General features: G+C 47.7%; 1 protein-coding gene across 1 annotated transcript in view; it reads right to left on the bottom strand.

Moving 5' to 3' along the window:
• Window positions 1–10469, bottom strand: part of LOC117381230 (Na(+)/citrate cotransporter-like) — a 12348-nt gene extending 1879 nt beyond the window's left edge. Inside the window, exons 1-9 of the mRNA XM_055226633.1 lie at window positions 10330–10469; window positions 9359–9487; window positions 8377–8513; window positions 7720–8051; window positions 7253–7336; window positions 6901–7063; window positions 5810–5932; window positions 4639–4842; window positions 511–614 (exon numbers count right to left, since the gene is read on the bottom strand). Coding sequence (XP_055082608.1) covers window positions 511–614; window positions 4639–4842; window positions 5810–5932; window positions 6901–7063; window positions 7253–7336; window positions 7720–8051; window positions 8377–8513; window positions 9359–9487; window positions 10330–10443 — 1390 coding nt within the window. The 5' untranslated portion in view covers window positions 10444–10469. The remainder of the gene's footprint in view (window positions 1–510; window positions 615–4638; window positions 4843–5809; window positions 5933–6900; window positions 7064–7252; window positions 7337–7719; window positions 8052–8376; window positions 8514–9358; window positions 9488–10329) is intronic.
• Between the last annotated feature and the right edge of the window lie 995 nt (window positions 10470–11464).

Below are 11464 nucleotides of genomic sequence, written 5' to 3' on the forward strand. Positions count from 1 at the left end.
AGCTTTAGTCCATGTTTTGATGCTGTTTCTTCCTCAAAAACAGACTGGGAGTTGTGTTTTGTTTCATTCACACATGTTTGAGTCACACTTTATTATTAGTCTGTCTCAAAAGATCAAAACGCTCTGTTCCACCTTGTGATGTCATCAAGTGGTAGTTTTCATGTTAACAGCTCCTTTTACCTTTAGTTCAGTGGAGATAAGTGGCAATTCCAGGGCTGAAATGATCCAAATGATTCTAGTGAAGGTGTGTGGAGTTTAAAAACACAGTGGAGCACTTCCTGTATCACCACATGATGACATCACAAGGTGGAACAGAGTGTTTTCAGTTTGAGAGAAGAACTCAGCCTAAATCTGCAGGTTTTTGTGTTAAATATGTGTGAATGTAACAAAACACAACTCCAGGTCTGTGTGATGAGGAGGAAACTGACGCATGGGTCTCTGAGGGGAGGGGTTAACTTGAGGGGGCGGGGTTACCTGAGGGGTGTGGTTTACTTGAGGGGGAGGAGTTACCTGAGGGGGTGCTCCTCCAGAAGCACAGGTGAGTGGGAGGTTCAGACGGAAGAATGAACAAAAGCACAGCCACAAACAGAGCCACAGTCGCGTCTGTCACATACCTGAAACATGTAACACAGATTAACCAACGGAAAAGTTACACAGTGAAGCATTAAATCAGACCCGTTCAGATGTTTATCCATGTTCTAGTCGTTTCTTCTCATTGATCTAATCTTTAATTGACAATTTTCAAGGTGCCATTTTTGTCGATCTGCCCGTTTAACCTCCACTGTGACACGCCCACTGTGACACACCCTCTGTGACACGCCCACTGTGACACGCCCACTGTGACACGCCCACTGTGACGTCCGCACTTCCGTCTCCAGTTTTATTTTCTTAATCGTTGATACTCGTAGGATTCGGCAGCGTCGCGTCGTTATTTTTGTACAAATGAAAACAAAAAAAATAAAAGTGCTGCTCTAGTGTGATGATCTGTCCATAGGGGGCGCCACAGCATGCGGCGCTTTGTTGTGATGATGATCGACAGGTGTTAAAGATGAGAACCATAGAGACTCAGTTGGTCTTCTGTCAGTGACTTCCTGGTGACCTGATCAGGAGATGTGTCCTGTTTTTTTAGGAAAACACAAATGGCCTTCTCCCTCGGGAATCGAACCCGTGACCTCGACACATGTGTCCCACTGCGTCACTGTGGAGCTATAGATGAACCAGCTCCACTCGGTCTGCTCTAGTGACCTCTGACCCCTCACCCATTTCACACAGGCCCTTCCCCTTTAGCCCAGTTCCATGGAGCAGGGAGAACACAGCGCTCCCGTCACGCAGCTGCAGATTCAAACGACCGACGTGATCCCATTAACCAGGAAGTTATAATAAAGAGGTCAGAACCACGTGGGGTCAGAACCACGTGGGGTCAGAACCTCGTGGGGTCAGGGGGTAAAAACAGTTTTACGTTAATTATAATAACTTTACATTTGAAGAAAAACCTCAAAGTGCTACAGTGAAAGGCGTTTTGATCTTCATGTTTGGACATTTCTTGTGGTGTCCCTCAGGGGTCAATGTTGGGCCCCAAATGATTTCTCTTTTAAATCAGTCCTGTCGCGCTTGTGTCTCTATAGTTCTCATCTCTGACACTCATGGGTCTTTATTTTATAATTTACACATTTTAAATCAGAGTATTCATCTAAAACGGCTTCATAAAAGAAACTAATCCACTGATGTGGCTGTAAACGTCATCACAACAAAGCGCCCCCTACGGACAGCTGCACATCACACTAGAGCAGCACTTTTTTTTTTTTATTTGTACAAAAATGACGATCTGACGCTGCCAAATCCAACGATTAAGAAAATAAAACTGCAACTCCCATTAGAACAGGGTTAAAGCCCCACCGCGGAACATTTCCTCAGACTTATGGACGTTTGTTGACACCTTGTTCCTTGCGGCTCTGATGAGAACACGTCCTGGAGTAAACATGTTTTTGTGAATGGAGCGACAGACGTCAGCGTTCCTCTCAGTGTAAGGGGTCAAAGTTCGCACGGGGTCACGTGACATCGTCGTGCGGCGCGAGTCTTTTAATTCAGAACGCTGCCAAAAGCCAAACACACGGCTCCCAAAACAAACAGCACGATCTGAGAGAGAGAGCGCCTCACGATGAGACGTCAAAGATCATGTGACCTGCTCAAATCACCTCACGAGAACAAGACGTCCCATGATGCACTGCTCTCTGACCTCTGCTCTAACGTTTCCTCGTCACAAACCTGAAGTTGTGTTTCGTTTCATTCACATGTTTAACACACAAACCCTTTCTCTCTCAGACTGAAAACACTCTGCTCCACCTTGTGATGTCATCATGTGGTGATACAGGAAGTGCTCCACTGTGTTTTTAAACTCCACCTTCACTAGAATCATCTGGATCATTTCAGTCCTGGAGTTGTCTCTTATCTCGACTGAACTAAAGGTAAAAAAACTACCACTTGATGACATCACAAGGTGGAACGTCGCATTTTGAGCTTTGTAGATGTTACAGACTAATAAAAAAGTGTGACTCAAACATGTGAATGAAACAAAACATGTCTCTGTCTCTGGAGACGACCAGGTCCAGGTACAGGTCATATCTGTGGTGAGGCGAGGAGTATTTTTGGGCGATAATACTAATGTAATTGAATAAATACATAAACAATAAGATTAATGCCAAACTCAAACCAACAGACACAACTAACTAAAAGCAAAAGACAAGCAGGAGGTGGGAAAAGAAAGTTACATAATGCAGCTTTAATTTGAATCATTCTGAGAAGACTTAAGTTTTTCACCAGGGACTTTTTAATATTGGACCTGAATGAACCTGGATCAGAGCCAAAGACCAGCCAAAGGCCAGGTTTAGTCCTGGTTTAGTCCTGGTTTAGTCCTGGTTTAGTTCTGGTTTAGTTCTGGTTTAGTCCAGGTTTAGTCCTGGTTTAGTTCTGGTTTAGTTCTGGTTTAGTCCAGGTTCAGTCCTGGTTTAGTCCAGGTTCAGTCCAGTCCAGGTTCAGTCCAGGTTCAGTCCAGGTTCAGTCCTGGTTTAGTCCAGGTTCAGTCCAGGTTCAGTCCAGGTTCAGTCCAGGTTTAGTCCAGGTTCAGTCCAGGTTCAGTCCAGGTTTAGTCCAGATTCAGTCCAGGTTTAGTCCAGGTTTAGTCCAGGTTCAGTCCAGGTTTAGTCCAGGTTCAGTCCAGTCCAGGTTCAGTCCAGGTTCAGTCCAGGTTCAGTCCTGGTTTAGTCCAGGTTCAGTCCAGGTTCAGTCCAGGTTTAGTCCAGGTTCAGTCCAGGTTCAGTCCAGGTTCAGTCCAGGTTCAGTCCAGGTTCAGTCCAGGTTCAGTCCAGGTTCAGTCCAGGTTTAGTCCAGGTTTAGTCCTGGTTCAGTCCTGGTTTAGTCCTGGTTTAGTCCTGGTTTAGTCCTGGTTCAGTCCAGGTTCAGTCCAGGTTCAGTCCAGGTTCAGTCCAGGTTCAGTTCATGGTGCCAGTGTTTGCTCGGCGCCTCAGTTTCCTGTTTGTTCTGTAAAAAGTTCAGATCTGATCCAAAGTCAAACCATAGTCTGGACGTTATCAGGAATCAGATTCATGTCACAATACAGGATGAGACCAGAACTAGGCCAGGACTAGATCAGGACTGAACCAAGACCAAACGCTCGGGTCTAAAGTTTATCTATTTAAATGTGGCGAGTCACAATAAGCATCTACTAAAGATCTGGAGCTGTGTTTGGTCAAATAAACTGTGGCTGTAGATCTGTGTGTTCAGCTCCACAAAGAGGAAAACTCCCTGAAGTGGATCTACAGCTTCTAAAGGCGAGAGAAGAGAAAAGTGCACTTTGTTCTGTGCACACGGAGCAGACGTGCTTCAACTACACTTTTGGAACGACACAAACAATGCTCCAGCATGAACGAGGCGCGTCACAGGCCAACGGTGCAAAGACAAAGCTCCTCCCCTGGACGATCAGAGCAGGTCACTGTGTCAGGGCGGCTCCTCGCTCCTGCACTAAATCCTGTGAGTGCAGCGTTTCACACGGGTCCTGAACAGTACGAGAGTGTAAACAGTAAAACAGCGACGTCTCCTGCAGGTGTGATGCATTTATATAACATTAGTCTAATCTGTTCAGATTTGTGTCGGGTCCCAACATTTGAACTCATTTCTCCGGCCGGTGGGTCTTGTTGGATTTTTACTTGTGTTTGGATTTTGGATTCAGCACCGCAGCGAAGTGTGACCCGTTTGTCACTTGGACTAAAAGCCACACAAAACATGAGTCTTAGTGCTGTAGTGTCTGATCTCACAGACAGGGGGCGCTCAGAGAGGCAGCTCAGGGCTGGGGCTCCACAGGGAAAACCAGTGACAGGAGTTGAACAGTTGTACTTTTGGTTTAATAAAAGTTGCTTATGTTTGTATTAATAAGAATAAAGGTAAAAGCCTCATGATCCTCAGGAAAATACGGATTTATTCATCTAAAATCTACCAGAGTACAGTAAATTACACCTATTTTGTGATCAATTTCCTGACAGACAACCAGGACTAAACCAGGACTAAACCAGGACTAAACCAGGACTAAACCAGGACTAAACCAGGTCTAAACCAGGTCTAAACCAGGACTGAACCAGGACTCACTCTTTGTTGTTGTTGAAGAGGTGCGTGGCCCATCCGTCCATGAAGCGCGGGTCTCGGGTGAACCACAGCGCCACCATGAGGCTGAAGAGCAGCAGCACACTGCACTGAGCGAAGCTGATGGGCCCCAGGCTCCGGTGCTGCTCCTGGATCAGAGCGAAGGCCGAGTCCTCCTCCTCAGACCGAGAAGATCCACAGCCACAAGACCTGGACAAGGACACAGGACCAGGACTGAACCAGGACTGAACCAGGACTGAACCGGGACTGAACCAGGACTGAACCAGGACTGAACGGGGACTGAACCAAGTCTAAACCGGGACTGAACCGGGACTGAACCGGGACTGAACCGGGACTGAACCAAGTCTAAACCAGGACTGAACCGGGACTGAACCGGGACTGAACCGGGACTGAACCGGGACTGAACCGGGACTGAACCGGATCTAAACCAGAACTGAACCAGGACTGAACCAGGACTGAACCAGGACTGAACCAGGACTAAACTAGGACTGGTGTGGTGGAGCATGCTGGGCCGGGGCTCTGCACAGGATGCTGCGAGTGGGCGGGGCCAGACACACCTCTGTGCTGTGATTGGTCAGACGGTCAGAGGTCGGTGTCAGTAAAAACAAACTCGCGAGCTCAAACAAAAACAAACCAATGTGAAATCCTGCTGTTCTCTGTCCTGAAGAAAAGAACACACAGACAGTACTACAGCGAGTACTACAGCGAGTACTACAGCGAGTACTACAGCGGGTACTACACCCAAAACAACGTATTAACATGTTTGAGAAGTTTTGGACTCCCCATCCTCTCTATACTGGTGTAAAGTACAGATAGTAGCGCTCGTACTTGTATATACTGGTGTAAAGTACAGATAGTAGTGCTCGTACTTGTATATACTGGTGTAAAGTACAGATAGTAGCGCTCGTACTTGTATATACTGGAGTAAAGTACAGATAGTAGCGCTCGTACTTGTATATACTGGTGTAAAGTACAGATAGTAGCGCTCGTACTTGTATATACTGGTGTAAAGTACAGATAGTAGCGCTCGTACTTGTATATACTGGTGTAAAGTACAGATAGTAGCGCTCGTACTTGTATATACTGGTGTAAAGTACAAATAGTAGCGCTCGTACTTGTATATACTGGTGTAAAGTACAGATAGTAGTGCTCGTACTTGCAGCCGATGTAGAGCAGCTGCAGCCAGAGCCAGGCCAGCAGCAGCATCAGGATCATGGTGGGGAAGGCGAAGGCAAACCACGACGCAAAGTTTATGACGTCTCCGTTCTGAGGAAACAATCTGAAACAAGATCCACAAAGAACGGTTTCAAGAAATGACTTGAGAGTGAGAGCTGAACAGGAATGGAGGCTTCAGACATCATCTATCCCCCCGTCTATAACCTCATCATCAGACCCAAAGCAAACAAAGGAAACAAATAGAACAATAGAGTGAGACGGGATGCTAACAGTTGTGAAAACACCTGGAGCTGAATGAATACGACTGAGGCCCAGTGTGCAGTTAGTGTAGAGAAACTATAAACAATATCTGTTTACAGTTTCAGTGTTGTTAGCTCCTCCTTCAGACAGATATAAGGCCGTGTCCAGGAGGAATCTGACCAGAACTGAAGAAGAGGCTTGGACGAGCAGCCAAACGTCTTGACTCCTACAACTTTTTGTCCAGTTACAGATTAAACTTTGGCTTTGAGTATGAATCAAAACAGAAACATGGAGTAAATATAAGAGAAACGGGAGTAAACGTTAGGCCGGTCACACATTCTGAAGTGTGATTTGTTGCTAAAGTTAATGGAGCATTTTCCCATGGATGTTTGGAAACATTGCTAGGTAATGCTAATGCTAGCTAGCTAACGACTGTAATGTTATTTAAGAGGGATTTGTTTAACAGCACAAATCACTCACCTGTTGTACTTCAGAAACGTCAGCTCTTTGTGTTAAAACAAAGCTCAGATTAAAGTCTAACTTGAGTAACAGAGCTTCAGACAGAGCAGTGCCTACGGTTAGCATCACAGACTCAGAAAATATTGATGACTGCAAATTATCAACCCATAAACATATTAGATGTAAACAATGACAGGTCAAACTGCCGTTCCACCTTGTGATGTCATGAAGTGGTGGTTTTCAAGTTCACGGCTCCTTTTACCTTTAGCTCAGCAGAGATTGAACAAACACAGCGGAGCACTTCCTGTATTACCACATGATGACATCACAAGGTGGAACAGGGTTTGTGTGTTAAACGTGTGCTCCTCTCACTGGCTCATCTGTCCGACCAGCACCAGGTTGGGTCCGGTCCCGGTCAAAGTGGCGATTCCTCCGATACTCGCGGCGTAGCACACACTCAGCAGCAAACCTTTGGACCTCCTCAGACTCTCCTCTTCTTCATCACACAGCTCCTCCACCCCCAGAGAGAGGACCACTGAGGAGAGAGGAGAGAGGGAGGGAGAAGAGGAGAGACGGAGAGGAGAGGATCATGTAGAGGGTTAATACGAACATTTAAGACCAGAATGAGTCTGAAGCAGCAGAGACAGAGAGAGGACACAGTATTTACATAGAAAATGAATTGGAGCCAGAGTCGATGGATTATATAAACAGTCCGTGGTGTTACCTGAGGTGGGTGGGGCCAGGGGGAGGAGCTTCACTGGAGGAGGCGGGGCAATGTGCTCTGAGTCTAACTTCTCTGAGATCAAACCTGAAGATGCAGAGGAGAGGGTCAGAGGAGCAGAGGAGAGGGTCAGAGGAGCAGAGGGTCAGAGGAGCAGAGGAGAGGGTCAGAGGAGCAGAGGAGAGGGTCAGAGGAGCAGAGGGTCAGAGGAGCAGAGGAGAGGGTCAGAGGAGCAGAGGAGAGGGTCAGAGGAGCAGAGCGTCAGAGGAGCAGAGGGTCAGAGGAGCAGAGGAGGGGGTCAGAGGAGCAGAGGAGAGGGTCAGAGGAGAGGGTCAGAGGAGCAGAGCGTCAGAGGAGCAGAGGGTCAGAGGAGCAGAGGAGAGGGTCAGAGGAGCAGAGCGTCAGAGGAGCAGAGGGTCAGAGGAGCAGAGGAGAGGGTCAGAGGAGCAGAGGGTCAGAGGAGGAGTTACCAGTTTCAGAGCTGGACATGAGGACGCAGTGGCTCTTCTCTCCTAGTTCCAGTTGGACTTTCTCCCCTGAGCCCGGGTCCATCTTTGGTTCTGGGTGCGTCTCAGGTCTGGTCTCGGTCTCTGGTCCGGTCTCAGGTCCGGTCTCTGGTCCAGTTCCAGTCTCAGGTCCGGTCCTGGTCTCAGATCTGGTCTCAGTCTGGTCCTGGTTCGGTCTTGGTCCGTGGAGCTGGTCGAGAACGGCCTGGACGATCGGGACCATCATGGCGGTGGTGGCCGTGTTACTGATCCACATGGAGAGGAACGCCGTGACCATCATGAACCCGAGCATCAGCCTGGAACACAGAACCAGGACTGAACCAGGACTAAACCCGGACTAAACCCGGACTGGACCAGGACTAAACCCGGACTAAACCCGGACTGGACCAGGACTGAACCAGGAATAAACCAGGACTGAACCCGGACTGGACCAGGACTAAACAAGGAATAAACCAGGATTAAACCCGGATTAAACTAGGACTAAACCAGGACTAAACCAGGACTGGACCAGGACTGGACCAGGAATAAACCCGGATTAAACCCGGACTAAACCAGGACTAAACCTTTACTGTCACTTACAGGAAGTGATATCAGGTATTCAGGAAGTGACATCATACTCACAGCGCGGGCCGGACCCCGACCATCAGCAGGACTCTGAGCGCGATGCGTTTGTGAACGTCCCAATGCTCCACCGCCACTGCCACCAACAGACCGCCAACGAACAGGAAGTTTGTGTCCTTCAGGTACTGCACGCACACCTGAAGAAGACGAGGCAGGACCGGGTCAGGACTGGGTCAGGACCAGGTCAGGACTGGGTCAGGACCAGGTCAGGACTGGGTCAGGACCAGGTCAGGACTGGGTCAGGACCGGGTTAGGACCAGGTCAGGACTGGGTCAGGACCAGGTCAGGACCGGGTCAGGACAAGGTCAGGACCAATGTAGGACTGGGTCAGGGTCAGGGTCGAGTCAGGACCAGGACTTGAACAGGACTAAAAAAGGTCTGAACCAAGACTGAACCAGGACCATCATCCACAGTAGTAGTATCAGTACTAGTAATAGTAGTAGTATAATAGTAGTAGTAGTTGTAGTAGTAGTAGTAGCGTTGGTAGAGGTGGTAGTAGCAGTGTTAAAAATTTTAACACTTTAAAAATTGCACCATCAGATGAAAAGAAAAGCTGAAAAAGCAGCTCCAGAGCCCATTCATACAGGATCAGAGCCACTGTGGACTACGTCAGCGCGGGGTGGGCGGTGTTCACTCTGCACTCGCCCCTCCACAGAGCACGAGTCTGCGCAGTGTCAGTGTGAAAACTACCCAAGTGTGCACTGTGCCTGAGTCATATTTAGTATAATCATTCAGGCCCCTAATGGCTGCTGTCACACCTATTAGCATACTGGCTATTAGCATGCTGGCTATTAGCATACTGGCTATTAGCATACTGGCTATTAGCATACTGGCTAGCCCTATTGTTTTCCTTTAGGTTTAGGTCTGAGGCTGTAGTCATACTCAGGACATAGATGTCTCTTTACCTCCCCTCAAGCCATTTCTTTGGCTAATAGTAGTAGTAGTAGTAGTAGTAGCAGTATTACAGTATTATAATACTCACGTCTTTGCTCTCCATGATGCCCAGCAGGGGGAACAGGACGGTGGGCAGCAGAGCGGTCACGGCGAGGGGCAGGGCCTCGGTGCACCAGTACACCGCCATGACCGCGATGACATAAGCGCACGCCGCCTCCTGTACACAGCACCACACATGTACTTATACACAGCAGCAGTACACATCCTGTGGGATGTAGTAGTAGTAGTAGTAGTGGTACACAGTGGTGCTCTCTGATTGGCTGCTCACACACATCGTTTCTATGATGTAACACTCTGCTCCTGTCGACTTAAACGTGATCCGTGCACCTGCCGAGATGTGCCCAACGACCCGCCCCGAGGCATGCTGGGTAATCTGTGTGTGCACCAGCGGGAGGGGAGGGGCATCGTGGGAACAGGAGACACACGCACCCACGACCCAGAGCCCCCTCCAAATCTGGTTATGATCCTGATCCTGGTGTGGACAGGTTTAACTTTGGCAGAGTTCTGTTTAAGTCCAGACTCAGACCAAAGTCCAGTTTATCTGTCACTCATTCAGAGTTTAGACTCATTCACAAAATCAAACCAGAACTGAGCCAAGAAACAACTGGACTAAACCAGGACTAAACCAGGACTAAACCAGGTCTAAACCAGGACTGAACCAGGACTAAACCAGGTCTAAACCAGGACTAAACCAGGACTAAACCAGGACTAAACCAGGACTAGACCAGGACTAAAGCAGGACTGAACCAGGACTGAACCAGGACTGAACCAGGACTAAACCAGGACTGAACCAGGACTAAATCAGGACTAAATAAGCCCTAAACCAGGACTAAACCAGGACTAAATCAAGACTAAACCAGGACTAAATCAGGACTAAATCGGGACTAAATCGGGACTAAACCGGGACTAAACCAGGACTAAACCAGGACTAAACCAGGACTAAACCAGGTCTGAACCAGGTCTGAACCAGGTCTGAACCAGGTCTGAACCAGGTCTTACCTTAGTACCGGTTGCCAGTGGTAACAGGAGGAAGGGAGTGAAGACCAGAATGAACGTGGTCTTCAGAGACCAGACCCTCCTCAGGATCCTGACCCAGACCGGGAGCACCGACATCGGGACTAAACCTGGACTAAAACTGGACTAAACCTGGGGCTAAACCTGGACTAAAGCTAGGACTAAATCAGAACTAAAACTGGACTAAAAACTGGGACTAAACCAGAGCCTGGACTAACACTGGACCCAAAAGAACTAAATTAGATCTAAACTTGGTCTAAACCTGCGAGTAAACCTGGTCTGAACCTGTACAAAACAGAACAAAATCAGGACTCTTCCGGGACAAAATAAAAAATAAAAATCACATTTAAAAAAAATCTAAACTTTGGTAAACATTTGGTCTGAAGTCACAAATAAAATTGTCTGAAAAAAAGAACCTCCAGAATCTCCCAAACCCCCCGAAAAGTACAAAAATAAAATATAATAAATAACTTTAAATAAATTAGGAACAAAAATGAAACAGAAATACGTGAGTGCTCCAGCCTCGTGAGCTCAGATCCCAAATGTGGAGCTGTTCATCTGGTCCAGTCCTGGTCAGACTCCTCTTGGTTTGGTCTCTGGTCTGGTTTCTGGTCCAGACTCTCTCTGGTCTCTGTTCTGGACTCTGGGGGAGGTCTTGGTCTGGGCCTGAACTTGTGTAAACATTAACAGCTCCTCTCTCCCTCTCATTGGAAAAACATCACACAGACTAAAGCAGGGCTAAATCAGAACTAAACCAGGTCTAAACCAGGTCTAAACCAGGTCTAAACCAGGTCTAAACCAGGTCTAAACCATAGTCACCCACAGACGCTCGGCTCCAGTCAAATGAAGCTCATCGAGGCTGGAGCAGGTATATCATCCAATTTAGAGCCGAGTGTTATATTTGTAATTTTGACCAAAAGTATCATAAAAACCAAAAAGCCAATCCAGAGCGAGGACGTTGAAGGCGACGCCCCTTCCCGCCCACACCACTGATTTAGCTGTCAATCAAACCTGTTGCTAACGCTAACGGGAGCAACATCGAGGAAAGAAGGACCTGATTTGTCTGTTTTTAATGTTCATATCTTGATTTACAGACACAATAGTGAAATAAAAACCCCAG

This window comes from Periophthalmus magnuspinnatus, chromosome 14 (assembly GCF_009829125.3).
Source record: "Periophthalmus magnuspinnatus isolate fPerMag1 chromosome 14, fPerMag1.2.pri, whole genome shotgun sequence".
NCBI classification, from domain to species: domain Eukaryota; kingdom Metazoa; phylum Chordata; class Actinopteri; order Gobiiformes; family Gobiidae; genus Periophthalmus; species Periophthalmus magnuspinnatus.